Source organism: Triticum urartu, chromosome 5, assembly GCF_003073215.2.
Source record: "Triticum urartu cultivar G1812 chromosome 5, Tu2.1, whole genome shotgun sequence".
Classification (NCBI taxonomy): domain Eukaryota; kingdom Viridiplantae; phylum Streptophyta; class Magnoliopsida; order Poales; family Poaceae; genus Triticum; species Triticum urartu.
In genome coordinates, this window is record NC_053026.1 from 368758428 (window position 1) to 368778127 (window position 19700).

The window sequence follows — 19700 nt, forward strand, 5'->3', positions numbered from 1 at the left end:
GTGCCCCAACAAATTTGAGAGTTCAAGTTCCGGCCATTGATGTGTCACGGGCCAGCCATCGAGTGGACCCTTATCCTGATAACGGTTGAATCAAAGAAGGGCATTTATGACAATTCATGTCGGATTGCCCCTGGCTATAAATAGCCGTCCCCACAACCACTTGTTGGTTGGCTGCTCTGAGAGAACTTGACACTTGTCATTTGAGAGCAACCCATCCTTTGACGACTTTGAGAGAATCCTAAGTGAGGAAAAACCAAGAGCCAAAGTGATTGAGCATCACTAAAAAGATTGATCTGTGTGATCCGACGCCTGTTACCTTTGAAGACTATCATTCTTCCAAACGGTTAGGCGTGACATTCTGAGCACATGAAGAGTCATTATGGTGTGCCGGTGAACAAGTCTGTGAAGGTTTTGAAAGTCTACCTTCAAGACTTAGCACGAGTGATTGGGCGAGGTCTAAGTGACCTTAGCTCAAGAGGAATACAGCGAAGACTGCGTGTCCTCTGAGTTCATCTCAACAGCCTCAACCAGACGTACAGTTGATACATCAACTGGAACTGGTCTACCAAATCGTTGTGTCTTCGCCGAGCCAACCTGGTTTCAAATTCCTCACCCATCTCTTTACTTTATTCCGCTGTTGAAGAATTTGTGATGTACTTTCTAAAGAACTTGAACTGAAGACTTTCATTAAGCCGTATTCTATTTCATCAGTTCATCTCCTTCATGCTTGTATTACTATATGACTGCATGTTCTTCATTTGTATGTATCTTGTATGCATGCTTTTCATTTCTATGATGACTTAGTTCCCTCGCGTTTCTATTTCTTCGCTCTAATCTTCGTCAAATTCCTCAGAGTTTGACGAATTTCTAAAAAACTCCCATTCACCCCCCCCCCTCAGGGAGTAAACATGCGCTTTTAGCATCAACTAAATTGCAATGTTTACATTTATTACTATGATCATTCATGGTATAATTTCATATAGGCATTATGTACGTTAGTGATATGTAGACCATTATCCAGTTGCATCTACAACTAATACTCTACCCCAGGATCGTTGTCCAACATGCTCTCGAAGTATTAAGTTTATGACGAACAAAGCATTATAATAAGCATCATGACAAAATGTAGACAATAAAACTATCATCCAAGTGTGATACAGAAACCATCATTTTATTCTTAGTGGTAACAATACAGTACATGTTTGTTCCCTTTATGTCACTGGGATGAATTACCACAAGAATGTACCCACTACAATGCACAAATCCCTCAGAAGAACTACCCATCAAACTTGACCAAAAAGACAAATGGACCGGAGAGCATATGTGACGCCCCCGATTTGACCGTACACTAATCATACACGCAAATGTGTACGATAAAGATCAAGGACTCACGGGAAGATATCACAACACAACTCTAGACACAAATTAAAATAATACAAGCTTTATATTACAAGCCAGGGGCCTCGAGGGCTCGAATACATAAGCTCGAATACACAAGAGTCAGCGAAAGCAACAATATCTGAGTACAGACATAAGTTAGACAAGTTTGCCTTAAGAAGGCTAGCACAAAAGCAACAACAATCGAAAAGGCAAGGCCTCCTGCCTGGGAGCCTCCTAACTACTCCTAGTCGTCGGCGGTCTTCACGTAGTAGTAGGCATCCTCCGGGTAGTAGTAGTCATCAGTGGCGTCGTTTGGCTCCTGGGATACGTCAACTGGTCACAACAATCGGGTATGGGGGGAAAGAAGTAGCAAAGCAACCGTGAGTACTCATCCAAAGTACTCGCAAATATTACATCAGATCTAAACTAAGTATGCATCTGTATCAAAGGAATGGGTTGTATCTGTGGACTAAACTGCAGAATGCCAGAAGGGGAGGGGAAAGCCTAGCCTATCGAAGACTAGCATCTTCTGGAAACCACCATCTTGCAGCAATAGGAGGGAGTAGAGTAGCATAAAGTAAAGTAGTAGAAGTGTTATCAACCTCGGCCAGAGATCCTTTCTTGACTCCCTGCGAGAAAGCAATCCCAGAGCCATACTATCCAGTTATCATCTCATATCCAAGTCTCATCATAATCCATTTCTCATCACAAGTATCCAGTTCTAGTTGTATCGATCGGGATACAACTCCAAGTGTCCGTTACCGCAGGACAGGCTATCGATAGATGTTTTCTTCCCTGCAGGGGTGCACCAACTTACCCACCATGCTCGATTAACTCCGGCCAGACACACTTTCCTGGGTCATGCCCGGCCTCGGCCAAACAATACGCCGCAACCCGACCTAGGCTTAATAGAGAGGCCAGCATGCCGGACTAAACCTATGCCCCCAGGGGTCATGGGCCATCTCCCCGGGAACTCCTGCACGTTGCGAGGGCGGCCGATGAGCAGACCTAGCTACCTTCCTAAAAAGGCAGGAGCTTACCAGTCCAACCCAGCGCGCGCCGCTCAGTCGCTGACATCTATTAAGCTTCGAATGATGTATACGACGCAGAACGCCCATACTATGCCCATGTGATGGTTAGTGCTATCAGGCCGGAGGCCCCTCGGATCAAATATCCAAATCGTAGTGGATTAGGAACGCGCGGTAACAAGCAGAGACTCACGAAAGATGTGACCCCGTTGCCCCGTCTCGAGTACTTGCGGCAAGGGCTAAGAATGCCCGGCCACGCCTCGTCAGTATCTCATGGGCACCCTCCAGGTCAACCCGTCTCCACATCACTCGCTATTAAGCTCGCGCGGGTACCCCTCAGGGCCTACCCGTTTTTAGTAACATGGTTCAGTGTAAAGTCATAGTAACCATAGTAACTATGTGTCTGACACCAAAGGGAAAACCCGAGGAATCACGCCCGGTGAATTCCACTCGATGTTATCATCAAGGTGAATGTAAGAGGATCCACCCTCGAGGTTCACACTTGAGGGGTTGCAGGACAGAGCCGTAACGGAAGTGGTTAAGAAGGAAATCACCCTCGATGACCTCGACCGTATAGCTACACTATAGAGATCTCATCAGGAGTGATGTAAGAGGTTCCACCATCGGCACTCGATGGTAACTCTGCAGAGTCATACAACTAGGGGAAAGTGATGTGCGGTGCCGGGGCCTGGTCGTCGATCACGTTGATCAAGTCATTGAACATAAGGCGAGGCAACTAGGACAAGGTGGGGGTCACTGATGGATCACCAACCAACCTATACTAAGCAGTTTAGGATAAGTAGGTAAGGTAACAATAAGCAGGTAACAAAAACAGGCTATGCATCAAAGTAGGATCATACTGAAAACAGTAGCAGTTCTAATGCAAGCATGAGAGGGAAAGAAATGGGCACTATAGGAATGCTCAAGGGGGGGTTTGCTTGCCTGGTTGCTCTGGCAAGGAGGGGGGTTCTTCGTCGACGTAGTCGATCACGGGGTATCGGCGGCGGTCTCGAGGTCTACCAGAAAGAAGTAACGAAGGGGGGACACAAGTAAATAATAGAGCAATCAAAGCAACACAAAGCATAACATGGCAATACGTGGTGCTAGGGGTGACCTAACGCGGTAGGAGGTGATACCGACGAAGGGGGAAAACATCAGGGAAAGTATTCCCGGTGTTTCGCATTTTCGGGCAAATGAACCGGAGGGGGAAAGTTGCATGTTCGCTATGCTAGGGATGCGTGGCGGACGAACGGGCTGCGTGTCTGGATTCGTCTCGTCGTTCTGAGCAACTTTCATGTACAAAGTTTTTCCATCCGAGCTACGGTTTATTTTATATTAAATTTAAAAGATTTAAAATCATTTTACGGATTTATTTAATTATTTAAAATCAACATTATCCAGAACAGTGCATGCTGACGTCCGCATGACGTCAGCAGTTGACCGTTGACCTGGTCAACCTGACGTGTGGGCCCCGTGGGACCCACTTGTCATTCACTGATTAGGTTAATTAGGGTTAGTTTAATTAATTACTGTTTAATTAAACTAACAGGTTAATTAGATTAATTAAATAGGATTAATTAACTTAATTAATTAATTGTTTTATGTATTATTTATTTATTTATTTTAATTTTAAATCTTTTTTAATAAACATTCTGGGGGGTTTGGGGCCCCACATGTCATAGGGCCACAGGCGCTAACGGGCGATGGGTCACTGGCGTCGGGCGCTGGGGCGCGGTTGCGGGCGCCCGAGCGAGGGGAAGCGAGGCGAGGCCAGCGGCAAACGCCGGCCAGGAGCGCGGCGTAGGCAGCGAGGGGAGCGGTGCGGTGCGCGGAGCAGCAATGCGGTGGGGGGCGGCGGAGCCGCGGTTGCAAGACAAGGAGGAGGGCCGCGGGTCGTATGAGGTGGAGCGCGGCGGTGCGACGCGATGGCAAGGCAGAGGCGGAGGTGGCCGCAGGCAGCACGGGGCGATGGCCGGTGCATTGGGGCCGGCCATGGCGCGGCCAGCAGGGGGACGGCGCAGGGCGGCGATGCGGTGCGGAGCAGCGTGGTCGTGGCCAGGCGCGCAAGCGAGAGAGGCACCGGCGCAGGCGAGCGCGCGCGTTGCGTGAACCGGGTGTGGCGTGGGCCTGCGTGGGCGGGTGCGAGCACGGGTGTGGCTAGGCAGGGCGCGGCCGAAGCGCGCACGACGGACAGCGGGCGGGGCGGCGCTAGCGACGGGCACAGGGGAGAAGGGGGTAGGTAGAGTGGGTCGGTGTCCTCACCCCCGTTGCAGGGGTTCGTCGGCGAGGCTCAACGGAGTCCGACGAGGAGGAGGTCGAGGACGGCGCGGCGATGTTGAGGTCGAGGCGGCGTGGCTTGATGCGGGCCGTCGAGGGAGAGGCGGGGAGGCGTCTGGCGAGGTGGCATCGGTCCAGCAGGTGGCGGTGGTCGGCGTTGGGGCCGGGGTGGCACCTGGCGGCGGCGGCGGCGAGTGCCCCGATCCCGATCTGGATCAGGGTAGGAGAGGAGTGTGGGGATCGTGGGGGGAGGGGAGTGGGAGGCGTTGCGGGTGGTGGGCTAGGGTTACGGGGATAAGGGGAAGCGGGAATGGGCCGGCCTAGTCGGCCTGGCGACCAGCTGGGCCGGATGGCCCAGGGGGGGCTCCCTTCTTCCTTTTTTTATTAGTTTTCTGTTTTTCCTAGTTTTATAAAATACCAATGAGCACCTAATTTAATAATACTAATTTGTCCACTGCCACAATTATTTTGGCATACTACCAAATTAGCTATATTATTATAACTTTATATAAGGCATTAAAATAATTAATTTTGCCCACTGCTTGGTTGTTCTGTGCATTTAAACATTATAAGAAAAGTTGGTTTCACCACAATAAACCATCTATGATTTATTTGCTACACTTGAACATTTTAGATTTGACTTTTGAAAACTTTTACCGTTTGACTTTATTTTAAAATTTGAATTTCGAAAGGGTTTTGAATCAATGCGAGTTTAACATCAGTAATCAAGGTGACGTGGCATCATTAGTAGAGGGTTACTGTAGCTTAATTATCCGGGCATCACAATTCTCCTCCACTACAAGAAATCTCGTCCCGAGATTTAAAAGATGGAGTAAGGGGGGATGTTCTGATTATGAAATTCTAACGAGTCTTCTTGCTCTTGCTTGCTCTTCGCAAAGAGGTTGTTCCTTCTCATTTATGTCTTCATTTCTCAGCTGCAGGTCATCATTCTTTCAGGAACTCCATCGTGCTTACGAAAGAATAAAGGGTGGGTATTCCGGGAGAACGGACCTCTATAAGGTTGACTATCTGGTCGATAACGTCGGGGAAGGTGGCAGAAAGTAACTCTTGAATTGAAACTTAAGAAATTACCGAGAGTAAAGTAAGGGGGGTAACATGGGAAGTTTCGAGCGGGCAGGCAATCGTTCGATGCCTGAAACAAAGTGTGAAAGGGGTCCAGAGCAACGAGAATAAGTAGTGTGTCTGATAGCAAAAGATAATATCTGATTGAAGGTAGCTCGCAGAATTACATACGAGGTAAGGTCCAAAGGATAAACTTTTGGAAATAGTGATGTACAGGAGAGTCAGGTTTCGATCCTGTGGAACTGTGGGTTATGGGCCCACCAAGTGGGTTAAAAGTAGGAAGGGTGTTGGCATCTTGCACGGTCATGATAGCAAGGCAGGTCAGAGTGTATCCTGTCAGTTTTGTCGGCAACAATGTCGGTACCAAGGGCGAGGGACGAAGAGAACCATTTTCCTGCTCATTGAACGAGGCGGGCCATTAGGAAAAGTTCTCGTCCATCTGTGGCTACTGGAATGTCATCAACAATAGTAACAGGGTCTTACTGATAGAGTGATACAACGAGGTGCTTACCTAAGCAGGAAATTATCTCTACTGAGATAAGTTAGTTTACCAGAAAGGTTAAACAGAAGAATGGAAAGGAAAATGGGTTTAAACACATATTTCAGGGGTATATCCTCCCCAAGGATAAGCAGAGCATGATATTCATGAAAGGATAGAAGTATAAAACCATTTAGGTAAGGGGAAAGAAATTTCATGACATTACCCATACAACGATGTTTGGGTAATTGATAAAGAAAATTTTAGTATCGTGCTTCAAATGTTCTTATTGGAGATCGGATTACCACAGACATGCTTCGAGATAGCATTGACATGGTTTTTTTAAGTAAGGGTTGGGTCGAAAGATCACAAGAGATTCAAAGGAACACTTCCAAGATTATCTCGGAACGTAAGGATTAACCAAACACAACCAGGTCTGTGTTGGCAGAAAGTCAAGGATGTCATCGATGATATCTCAAATCATCGAGGGGCAGGGATGGTATTTCTAGCCATGAATTCAATGGACATCTCCGAGGGTGACAAAATAGTGTCGGTGATCACGACACATTTATCGAGGGATTTAAAGGAGATGAAATCGATCGGTGATGACATCTAGTCAAAGGGAGGCTGAAGCGAAATATTATTGAAGCCACGAATACTACACAAACTCGAAATCAAGCTTGTTGTTTGAGGTGAAATGATAAGATGAGGAAGACCGACATAAGCTTAGCTCATCGTCGAAAGTTGCTCCGGGCATAAGGACCAAGTAGCACAGTTAAAAGCTGACACGATAAAAAAATATAGCCGATCAGGCTAGGAATGATGTGATGGAGTATTAAACTTCTCAACAACAAAGTACTGGGAGTACTGAACCTCAGTGTTGATTCGATTCACAAACCGGTGTTCTTCGTTGACGACAACCCAGAACCCGTGAAGTGACTATGACGGGGAAAGGAACTACCTCACCAGAAATTCGTAAGATGAAGTGCAATGGGTTGATATCCTCGAGATACCAGGGGGCAATACTTGAGGTAGATCAAAATAGACGTTGGACAGATGAAATGATCTGCAGAATACAAGTATATTTGTTTGGGAAATGGAATCAAGGAGAAAATATGGTTGGAACCACGATTGCAAAGAATCAATTTAAAGATGCAAGATGAGCTTATACCAAGGGAACATTTGATTATAAGAGAAGCTTCCATGATAATATCTACATCGTGTCTATGGGCATGAACACAAAGTTCAAGGTCGACTCCCACTTCTTTAATGCATAACCTCTCATTTACTTCTCGCATTTGACAAAGTTGTAGTGTAGAAATTTTTTATCCAGCGTAACACCAGTAGAGTATGACCCATAGAAATTTCCGGGTTCACACAAAGCTCGGAAGCAGAGCATGATTGACAAAGTAGAGAATACAGTTTACCAAAGGCAATATGTATCCGGGGAAGAGCACACAAAATTTTGAACATGAAGGGAACTGCCGGATAATAATCCAACAAAGGATTCAACGGTCCTCAATGGATCTGATTCAGCACTCAATCAGAAGAAGAAAAGAATGCAAAGCCATTGGATTATAGAAACAACTGAATAATTCGATGCTTAAAGCAAAGAAATTATGATTTCCAAATTAGAAGATCAGAAGCAGACACTCTGGTCAAAATACAAGTGAGTTGAATAGATATAGATCAATCAATTAAGGTTTGGTTTGCCGAGAACCAGCCCATGTCCAGAATGACTTATGAGCAGGAAGGTCAAATTTCAGGGTTCGGCTGATGATTGCGAGCAAGCGCAACATAATGAATCAATAGGCTCAGGATGACAATGACAAAGGATGTTTAATGAATATTTGCCAGACATATGGATTTAACCATAATGCAGGCAGACAAAACTTTCGGGAGCACTAGGCTTTAGAGGATCTTCTGGAGATCAAATTGCATTCAAAGAATTTTGTGAGACATATGATCAACTAGGGATGAAAGTATGAATGGCGAGGCTACGCAGTTATCCATAAGGACTCAACGATGTTAAGGGATTGCGAAAGAAATGAACACAAGTTCTCGGAAGTAGGTCGGAGAGTATCTTTGAAGTCCTCTGGTGAAGCAGGCAACCATCCGGAATGAAGGGGCTCTCCGGGGTAAGTCGTTACAAGAACCTAATGTAGTTAGTAAATTCATTTAACCCGAATAGAAGAGATAACAGAGTCCCAGAGTATAGACGAGGAGTAAAAGATCCTAATACCACCCAAAGGCGACGTGGGCCCGTAAGACACACAGCCAATGTTAGTAAAAGTTTTTCAATGACTAGACTCAACTTCGGCCAAGGAGTTGGAAAGGGGGCTACCTACAGGCAGTCGGCTCTGATACCAACTTGTGACGCCCCCGATTTGACCGTACACTAATCATACACGCAAATGTGTACGATCAAGATCAAGGAATCATGGGAAGATATCACAACACAACTCTAGACACAAATTAAAATAATACAAGCTTTATATTACAAGCCAGGGGTCTCGAGGGCTCGAATACATAAGCTCGAATACACAAGAGTCAGCGAAAGCAACAATATCTGACTACAGACATAAGTTAGACAAGTTTGCCTTAAGAAGGCTAGCACAAAAGCAACAACGATCGAAAAGGCAAGGCCTCCTGCCTGGGAGCCTCCTAACTACTCCTAGTCGTCGGCGGTCTTCACGTAGTAGTAGGCATCCTCCGGGTAGTAGTAGTCATCAGTGGCGTCGTCTGGCTCCTGGGATCCGTCAACTGGTCACAACAATCGGGTATGGGGGAAAAGAAGTAGCAAAGCAACCGTGAGTACTCATCCAAAGTACTCGCAAGTCTTACATCAGATCTAAACTAAGTATGCATCTGTATCAAAGGATTGGGTTGTATCTGTGGACTAAACTGCAGAATGCCAGAAGGGGAGGGGAAAGCCTAGCCTATCGAAGACTAGCATCTTTTGGAAACCACCATCTTGCAGCAACAGGAGGGAGTAGAGTAGCATAAAGTAAAGTAGTAGAAGTGTTATCAACCTCGGCCAGAGATCCTTTCTCGACTCCCTGCGAGAAAGCAATCCCAGAGCCATAATATCCAGTTATCATCTCATATCCAAGTCTCATCATAATCCATTTCTCATCACAAGTATCCAGTTCTAGTTGTATCGATCGGGATACAACTCCAAGTGTCCGTTACCGTAGGACAGGCTATCGATAGATGTTTTCTTCCCTGCAGGGGTGCACCAACTTACCCACCACGCTCGATTAACTCCGGCCGGACACACTTTCCTGGGTCATGCCCGGCCTCGGCCAAACAATACGCCGCAACCCGACCTAGGCTTAATAGAGAGGCTAGCCTGCCGGACTAAACCTATGCCCCCAGGGGTCATGGGCCATCTCCCCGGGAACTCCTGCACGTTGCGAGGGCGGCCGGTGAGCAGACCTAGCTACCTTCCTAAAAAGGCAGGAGCTTACCAGTCCAACCCAGCGCGCGCCGCTCAGTCGCTGACGTCTATTAAGCTTCGAATGATGTATACGATGCAGAACGCCCATACTATGCCCATGTGATGGTTAGTGCTACCAGGCCGGAGGCCCCTCGGATCAAATATCCAAATCGTAGTGGATTAGGAACGCGCGGTAACAAGCAGAGAATCACGAAAGATGTGACCCCGTTGCCCCGTCTCGAGTACTTGCGGCAAGGGCTAAGAATGCCCGGCCACGCCTCGTAAGTATCTCGCGGGCACCCTCCAGGTCAACCCGTCTCCACATCACTCGCTATTAAGCTCGCGCGGGTACCCCTCAGGGCCTACCCGTCTTTAGTAACATGGTTCAGTGTAAAGTCATAGTAACCATAGTAACTGTGTGTCTGACACCAAAGGGAAAACCCGAGGAATCACCCCCGGTGAATTCCACTCGATGTTATCATCAAGGTGAACGTAAGAGGATCCACCCTCGAGGTTCACACTTGAGGGGTTGCAGGACAGAGCCATGACGGAAGTGGTTAAGGAGGAAATCACCCTCGATGACCTCGACCGTATAGCTACACTATAGAGATCTCATCAGGAGTGATGTAAGAGGTTCCACCATCGGCACTCGATGGTAACTCTGCAGAGTCGTACAACTAGGGGAAAGTGATGTGCGGTGCCGGGGCCTGGTCGTCGATCATGTTGATCGAGTCATTGAACATAAGGCGAGGCAACTAGGACAAGGTGGGGGTCACTGATGGATCACTAACCAACCTATACTAAGCAGTTTAGGATAAGCAGGTAAGGTAACAATAAGCAGGTAACAAAAACAGGCTATGCATCAAAGTAGGATCATACTGAAAACAGTAGCAGTTCTAATGCAAGCATGAGAGGGAAAGAAATGGGCACTATAGGAATGCTCAAGGGGGGTTTGCTTGCCTGGTTGCTCTGCCAAGGAGGGGGGTTCGTCGTCGACGTAGTCGATCACGGGGTATCGGCGGCGGTCTTGAGGTCTACCGGAAAGAAGTAACGGAGGGGGGACACAAGTAAATAATAGAGCAATCAAAGCAACACAAAGCATAACATGGCAATACGTGGTGCTACGAGTGACCTAACACGGTAGGAGGTGATACCGGCGAAGGGGGAAAACATCAGGGAAAGTATTCTCGGTGTTTCGCATTTTCGGGCAGATGAACCGGAGGGGGAAAGTTGCGTGTTCGCTATGCTAGGGATGCGTGGCGGACGAACGGGCTGCGTTTCTCGATTCGTCTCGTCGTTCTGAGCAACTTTCATGTACAAAGTTTTTCCATCCGAGCTACGGCCTATTTTATATTAAATTTAAAAGATTTAAAATCATTTTACGGATTTATTTAATTATTTAAAATCAACATTATCCAGAACAGTGCATGCTGATGTCAGCATGACATCAGCGGTCAACGTTAACTGTTGACCTGGTCAACCTGACGTGTGGGCCCCGTGGGACCCACCTATCATTCACTGATTAGGTTAATTAGGGTTAGTTTAATTAATTACTGTTTAATTAAACTAACAGGTTAATTAGATTAATTAAATAGGATTAATTAACTTAATTAATTAATTAATTATTTTAATTATTATTTATTTATTTTAATTTTAAATCTTTTTTTAATAAACATTCTGGGGGGGTTTGGGGCCCCACATGTCATAGGGCCACAGGCGCTAACGGGCGATGGGTCACTGGCGTCGGGCGCTGGGGCGCGGTTGCGGGCGCCCGAGCGAGGGGAAGCGAGGCGAGGCCAGCGGCAAACGCCGGCCAGGAGCGCGGCGTAGGCGACGAGGGGAGCGGCGCGGTGCGCGGAGCAGCAACGCGGTGGGGGGGCGAAGCCACGGTGGCAAGACGAGGAGGAGGGCCGCGGGTCGTATGAGGTGGAGCGCAGCGGTGCAACGCGATGGCAAGGCAGAGGCGGAGGTGGCCGCAGGCAGCGCGGGGCGATGGCCGGTGCATTGGGGTCGGCCATGGCGCGGCCAGCAGGGAGGACGGCGCAGGGCGGCGATGCGGCGCGGAGCAGCGTGGTCGTGGCCAGGCGCGCAAGCGAGAGAGGCACTGGCGCAGGCGGGCGCGCGCGTTGCGCGAACCGGGCGTGGCGTGGGCCTGCGCGGGCGGGTGCGAGCACGGGTGCGCCTAGGCAGGGCGCGGCCGGAGCGCGCTCACGACGGACAGCGGGCGGGGCGGCGCTAGCGACGGGCACAGGGGAGAAGGGGGTAGGTAGAGTGGGTCGGTGTCCTCACCCCCGTTGCAGGGGTTCGCCGGCGAGGCTCGACGGAGTCCGACGAGGAGGAGGTCGAGGACGGCGTGACGACATTGAGGTCGGGGCGGCGTGGCTTGATGCGGGCCGTCGAGGGAGAGGCGGGGAGGCGTCCGACGAGGTGGCATCGGTCCAGCAGGTGGCGGTGGTCAGCGTTGGGGCCGGGGCGGCACCTGGCGGCGGCGTCGGGGGCGAGTGCCCCGATCCCGATCTAGATCGGGGTCGGAGAGGAGCGTGGGGATCGTCGGGGGGAGTGGGAGGCGTTGCAGGTGGTGGGCTAGGGTTACAGGGATAAGGGGGAGCGGGAATGGGCCGGCCTAGTCGGCCTGGCGGCCAGCTGGTCCAGACGGCCCGGGGGGGCTCCCTTCTTCCTTTTTTTATTAGTTTTCTGTTTTTTCCTAGTTTTATAAAATACCAATGAGCACCTAATTTAATAATACTAATTTGTCCACTGCCACAATTATTTTGGCATACTGCCAAATTAGCTATATTATTATAACTTTATATAAGGCATTAAAATAATTAATTTTGCCCACTGCTTGGTTGTTTTGTGCATTTAAACATTATAAGAAAAGTTGGTTTCACCACAATAAACCATCTATGATTTATTTGCTACACTTGAACATTTTAGATTTGACTTTTGAAAACTTTTACCGTTTGACTTTATTTTAAAATTTGAATTTCGAAAGGGTTTTGAATCAATGCGAGTTTAACATCAGTAATCAAGGTGACGTGGCATAGCAGAGGGTTACCGTAGCTTAATTATCCGGGCGTCACAGCATACAAAGCTATTCAACAAAACAATAAAGAAACTTTGAAAATTTTAATTTATTTAAATTAACAATCTGATCATAAAGTGACAATTCATCATATTCCAACAAACACATCACCGATTACATCATATGGATCCCGACCATGTGATGCAGCTCATGAGAACTTTGTATTGAATCACAGACAAAAGATGCCATCTAGCAACTGCTATGGATCCTAAGGTTCTAAGGGAACTACTCACACATGGTCTTGGAGATAGCAAGGTTGATGGAGAAGCCCCCGGTGTGGATTCCCCCTCCGACAGGGTGCCGAAACAGGCCTCCCCCGGAGCAGAAATTTGCGGCGGTGGAAAAAATCGTAGAAAATTGTTTAGGGGGGTTTCGCGAAATAACAAATTCGGAAATTCACTTTGGCTCCTAGGTGTATATGTACCCATTGTCTAAATACACATTCTAAAAGGTTAAAAAAAATGAGAAAAAATCCCACGCGTAAATCCGAACATTATATGTGTGTGCACCAAGTTTCGATGAAAAGGGACATTGTTTGTGGCTTGTGTAAAAAAGACAATTTTCGATGCTTGATTACAGCTATTCACGAGGCATTTGTTTATCTTTTTTATACATGCCACAAGAAATGTCCTTTTTTCACCGAAATTTTGTGTGTGAACATAGGATGCCCGGATATTCACGTGGGACATGTTCTTGAATTTTTTTACATTTTGGAATGTGGTTTTTATATACATTGCATAATATGTATATTTACACCTAGGAGGCGATTGCGGAAGAATGGATGGAAGGCGGTGCAGTGGGGTGCCAACTGGCCACCTAGTGCGGGTCCCTAGCTCCCCCCTAAGGTCTCGGTACTTTTTGAAATCTTTGTGACGCAAAAAAATTGTATTAAACCCTCAAGGTTTTTTACCTTCATATATATATATATATATATATATATATATATGAAATTTTTGTAATATAAAAACATGCAGAAAACAACATCTGACTTTGAGCGCGGGATTAATAGGTTAGTCCAGAAAAATAATATAAATTGATATTAAAATATTCAAAAGTGATATTATAATAGTATAAAACAATAAAAAAATCATAGATACGTTTGAGACGTATCAATGCCTCAAAGAACCAGCGCACGACGACAACAACCATCGTCAATGAAAAAAAGCGTAAATCAAAAGTATTACATATGAACGCAGACGAAAGAAGACGAGATCCACGCAAATCCACCGAACACAAACATCAACGGAATCCCGCGAGATCCGCTAAAGACACACTCCCATATGCCCTTTGACAACGCAGGACGCATCATCGGATGGGAACTTGGCGGAGAAAACTTTACTCCATCTTTAGAAAGTCGTCACCACCACCTCATCTTTCTAAGTCAGACACAAAACCTAAACAATCTTTAAAAAAAAAATGACCCTCCTATCAGCAAAGACCAGGAACCACCGCACCTCCATGACTGCGAGGCCATAAAAATCATCAGAAAAGGCCACACAAACAACAAGAAGAGCAATTAAACAATACGGAATGACATTTAAGAAAGAAATATGTACAACATAAAAGAGCATCCTCTAGCAAGAAATGGGGATCAGATTGCACGTGTCCTCTGAAGATAACGCCACACCGAAACGGAAAATATAAACGCGGGGCGACAAATCCGACATTCCGGCCAGGCTTTCACCCACCAAAATTTACTGCGCACCGCGCCCCAACGCCAACGCGCCTCCCCTCCTTAAAACCTCTGATCCGAGGCCATTTCCGTCCCAGAAATCACAACGGGCCAATCCGCCATTAAACCCTAGGGAGAAGAACGCCCCGAAAGAAACCGATGCTTAGCGTAGCGAGAGGGAGTCCAGCTTGGCCAGTGCCCACTCATCCCTCGCACTCGCGCTGCGCCTTTTTATGGCTGCCTCTTTTGACCTTTTCCGTCTTTTTCCCTTTGATATATCCCGCATCACTAAAGCACACCGCAGGCAGGCAGGCAGGCAGCAGAACCGCCTTTGTTCGCTTTCGTCGTCCTCGCCCAAATTCCCATTGCGGCTACTGACATTTGTCCCCCCATCCCAGCGACCTCTCTCGCACCCGTCCATCCCTCTCGCCGTCCTATCTGCCGTAGTTCTCCGTGGTTTCGTTGGCCCGCAATCCGTTCCGCCTTGGGCTCCTGGTATGCGTTTGCTTGCTCTGTCACTCAAAGCTTTGCTTTGGGACCATCTTGAGTGACAGACTATTTCTTCAGTCTTCTTGTTGTTGCTGAACTGATCCGGCGATTGGTAGCTCAAAATCATTGGTGTTCATTTTGCAGACTGGTTTGGGACCTCCAGAGGATTCCTTGATCTCTCTGCTCTCTGCTTCTCATCTTGTTCTGGGTTTCCAGTTTAACATTTTTCTTCTGAGGAAATCTTGGGCATCTCTGCTGCCTTTCCCCTCTCCCCTTTTCAATCAACCAAGCGAAAAAGATTGTTCATCCTGAGCAGAGGAACAGTTCGACTGGGAAATGGCTGAAGTAAAACCGGAAGAGATGGTCCACCATCCGCCCATGGATCAGCTGCAGGGGTTTGAGTACTGCATAGACTCGAATCCTTCCTGGGGTCTGTGCCATCTCATCTCTCAACCGTTGGCATGTTGGATCAATCGGTATCTGTTTCTTACCCTGAATATTTGTGGGTCTCGCAGGAGAGGCAATTGGTTTGGGGTTCCAGCATTACATACTGTCCCTGGGAACTGCTGTGATGATCCCCACAATGTTGGTTCCTCTAATGGGTGGAAATGATGTGAGAACTTTCTCCCCCTTTTTCATGTTTGCTACACTCCTTGGTTAATTTGGTACAACATATTATTATTTTTACTGAAAAAATGTTGTTTGTTTGTGTGTTTACCAAAGCATGACAAGGCGAAAGTGGTTCAGACACTGCTATTTGTGACTGGGATAAAGACACTGCTCCAGACACTATTTGGCACTCGCCTTCCCACTGTCATTGGCGGCTCATATGCATATGTTGTTCCAGTCCTCTCCATAATCCATGACCGATCGCTTGCACAAATAGCGGATGGCCATACCGTAAGTATTAAAATGTTCTTCTACATTTTCTGTCTTGTAACAAGAATCATGGCAACTCGAATACGCCATCTCACTGATGCAAACATCCATGTTATACATTTCAGTTTACCTTTTTGTTCTATCTGCAGAGGTTCCTACAGACAATGAGAGCGACACAGGGTGCGTTGATAGTGTCGTCAAGCATTCAGATAATTCTTGGCTATAGCCAGTTGTGGGCAATATGTTCGAGGTACAAGAAACTCCCACTTCTCCTTTAACTGCTAGAATTTTCAGTCCAAAAGTTTAAACATTTATTTCTTGGCTCATGTCAGAATCTTAGTGTGTTAAAAATCTTATACTCAACCTGACAGATTATTTGCTTGAATTTTAGCAATTAGCATGTCATATTAACATGTGTTCATATACTGGACCAAATATGCGATTGTGGATATTTGTTGTTGCTTTTTTATTATATACTATCCTGGTCCCTGCCACCCTCCGTATCCGTCCACTTTATGTGCCCATCAGTTTGAATAGTGGGGGTCACTTTAGATAAAGCGTAATATGCCGATGTGTTAAACAAAGGGTGGGCAAAAATATCCAAAAGCTGTTGGAACATGGTAACTACCTTCGCATCGAAGACAAGAATAAGAACATTAACAGTATGATATGCTTGTTGCAGGTTCTTTAGCCCACTTGGGATGGTTCCAGTGGTTTCATTGGTGGGGCTTGGCCTTTTCGAGAGAGGATTCCCAGTGGTAAAAGCTCTAGTGGCCTTACTTTTGTTCTGTTTAGCTCTAGTCACTTTGATGTTTGAAACTGATCACACTGGAGAATGGGGCCCCAGCTACTTATTTCTTACTCCCTCCGTTCACAAATATAAGATGTTCTAACTTTTTTGTAAATCAGATGTATATAGACACGTTTTAGTGTGTTTGTTCACTCATTTCAGTCCGTATGTAGTCCGCATTGAAATATCCAAAACATATATTTGTTAACGGAGGAAGTACAATTTTAAACATTCTCTGAGTTGCATGGCCTACCTTGCTAGTTTGATAATATAGTTATGTATTGTTTACTTGTATACCAAAGTTTATTTGGAGCATGGATCTCTTATTGATTGGCACTTTAGCAACACTAGCCAATAGATAATATTTATTGCTACATATGGTAAGATGCACTCAGTACCAGATCATTTCTGTCTGTTTTAGTATATTTTAAAGTGTTCCTGGAGCAATCTTCAATGTCACTGAAAATATGTTTATTTTCTTAGTTTACCTCTATTATTTATAAAGTTAATAATTGTTCATATTTACCCAGGCAAGATCTCGTACTCTGTTAACTTGCCTTCTTTTTCTTGTAAAAACATTTAGCACCATGAGATTTATGTTGTCCTATACTGAGTTAATTCAGGAAGGGTATTTTGTCAGGTTGCAAGCTGTGTGGAGATTGGCCTTCTGATGCTTATCCTATTTGTTGTGTTTTCCCAATATCTCAAGCATGTACATGTTCGGCATGTTCCGATTTTGGAGAGGTTCTCATTGCTGGTGTGCATTGCTCTTGTCTGGGTCTATGCCCACATTCTAACAGCAGGTGGTGCATATCATCACACTGCACTGCACACCCAGATCAGTTGCAGGACAGACCGTTCTAACCTTATCTCTTCAGCATTATGGTTTGTAAACCGGCTTGCATATCATTTGTTCATTTCCACATCATATTACATATCTCAGTTTAATTTGTTTACTCTCATAAGGATAAGCATCCCATATCCCTTGCAATGGGGGGCACCTACATTCAATGCAGACCATGCATTCGGCATGATGGCTGCAGTGATGGTGTCGCTAATAGAGGTACCATCTCATACTTGTCGAATACATGATTTCTCGAAGATTTTCTCTATATTTTTATATCCACCTGATTGGGTTGAAACCATTTGAGTTCTTCAGTCAACTGGCGCATTCAAGGCTGCTGCCCGGTTGGCAAGTGCAACACCCCCACCAGCATATGTCCTCAGTAGAGGCATCGGGTGGCAGGTTAGTGGCTGCATTCTCCTATCATCTTGTAGAGTTTTGTTAATATGTTAAGTCCAGTAGTTCTCATAAATTTGAGTATCAACTAGAATTGTCAGTGATTTGGTTTTTTACGGTTGTAGTCTTGTAGAACTACTCCCTAGTCACCACTGAGCTTTTCTGAAAAGAAATGAAACTTTACAATGCATGATGACTGTGCATTCAGGGAATAGGTACCCTACTGGATGGGCTATTTGGCACTGCGACTGGCTCTACTGTTTCTGTGTGAGTGCATCTGAGCTTTCACTCTAAGAATGTTCTGTTGTGGCATGCCTAATATTATGCAGAATTTTTGGATGCAATGCAGTGAGAATGTTGGTCTTCTTGGGTCTACAAGGATTGGCAGCAGGAGAGTGATACAGATTTCTGCTGGTTTCATGATCTTCTTCTCCATATTAGGTAATTAAGGTTTCTCTTGAACCACGAGCACGCATTTGCATTGGATTTTTCAGGGTTCTGAACATGTCGATGTTGTAGGAAAATTCGGGGCACTTTTTGCTTCCATTCCGTTTACAATATTCGCAGCCATATACTGTGTTATGTTTGGAATTATTGGTAAGTATCCTAGCAGGAAAAGTGGAAGATGTTTTCCTTTGTAGTTTCCTGAGTTCTCTAGCTAGATTTGAATAGCACGAATAATTTTGCTCGTTTGTTGTGTCTCCAGCGGCGGTTGGGCTATCCTTCCTACAATTCACCAACATGAACTCTATGCGCAACCTCTTCATCGTTGGTGTTTCACTCTTTCTTGGCTTATCGATACCAGAGTACTTTTCTCGGTATCTGACAGGTGCTCAAAATGGCCCGGCGCACACGAAGGCTGGATGGGTTCGTAACGTCACTTACCCCCACACCCCTAATTTGTACTAGTATGGACTCCCACAAGTCCACTGTCTCGAGATTTGAATTTGAAATGACATTTGCAAAAATGTCCAATCTAGTATCTGGCACAAAATAATAACACAAACTTAACTGATGGTAAAATGTTAGGAAGTTAATATGTAGTATGAAGTATTAACTCATACACTAGTTTAGTACAGCAAAGATGATGCACAGCTTGTACACCACATTGCAGAAAGTTCATGTTCAAATCTACTCATACATTAATAGTGCCTTGTCAATGTTGTCAAAATGTCTCTCATCTCCATGCAAGAGTCCTATTTTGCATCATTTTGAAGTTGAGTTTGAATTGTATCATCCCTGACCTTCGATGCAGTTCAATGACTACATCAACACCATCTTCGCGTCCCCGCCGACTGTCGCTCTCATCATTGCTGTAGTCCTTGACAACACGCTAGATGTCAGAGATGCGGCGAAGGACAGGGGGATGCAATGGTGGGAGCGGTTCCGGACATTCCGAGGGGACAGCAGGAACGAAGAGTTTTACACCCTGCCCTTCAACCTCAACAGGTTCTTCCCACCATCTTGAGCAGAAGCTTCCAAAGTCCGGGTACTGCAAGCAGAGTACCAAATGAAGAAACCTTTGCATCCCAATACGGCATGTTTCTGAATTCTGATAGAGGAGAAGAGGAGAAGAGAAGTAGAGATGATAAGACCCGCATGCCGTTTTACTAGCGAAGGATGGAGGAATTTCCCTTCGAGCTGTCCGATTGTACATAGATATTTGTTTGCGTAGACAATGAATTAATGCTAGTTTTTGCTGTGTGCAATGTAAGATCTCATGAAACATTTGCGGACAGATGAGGCACATTGTTAGCGGTAGTTGAACCCACCGTAGAAAAGGGTATTCCAAACAAGCAAAAATTATAGCATGGCCCCAAGTGAAATGTGCCATTAATCCTTGTTGGCACACATCCGCGA

At 46.0% G+C, this 19700-nt stretch overlaps 1 protein-coding gene across 1 annotated transcript; it reads left to right on the plus strand.

Annotated features, from left to right (window-relative positions):
• The first annotated feature begins 14594 nt into the window (after nucleotides 1–14594).
• On the plus strand, nucleotides 14595–19700 carry LOC125509085 (nucleobase-ascorbate transporter 2-like). The gene is made up of 14 exons (XM_048673966.1): nucleotides 14595–14937; nucleotides 15076–15361; nucleotides 15447–15544; nucleotides 15655–15831; nucleotides 15960–16060; nucleotides 16493–16568; nucleotides 17241–17485; nucleotides 17567–17663; nucleotides 17760–17846; nucleotides 18049–18107; nucleotides 18190–18281; nucleotides 18360–18437; nucleotides 18547–18707; nucleotides 19096–19700. The coding sequence occupies exons 2-14, from the start codon at nucleotides 15268–15270 to the stop codon at nucleotides 19306–19308; spliced, it is 1578 nt and encodes a 525-aa protein (XP_048529923.1). The 5' UTR covers nucleotides 14595–14937; nucleotides 15076–15267; the 3' UTR covers nucleotides 19309–19700.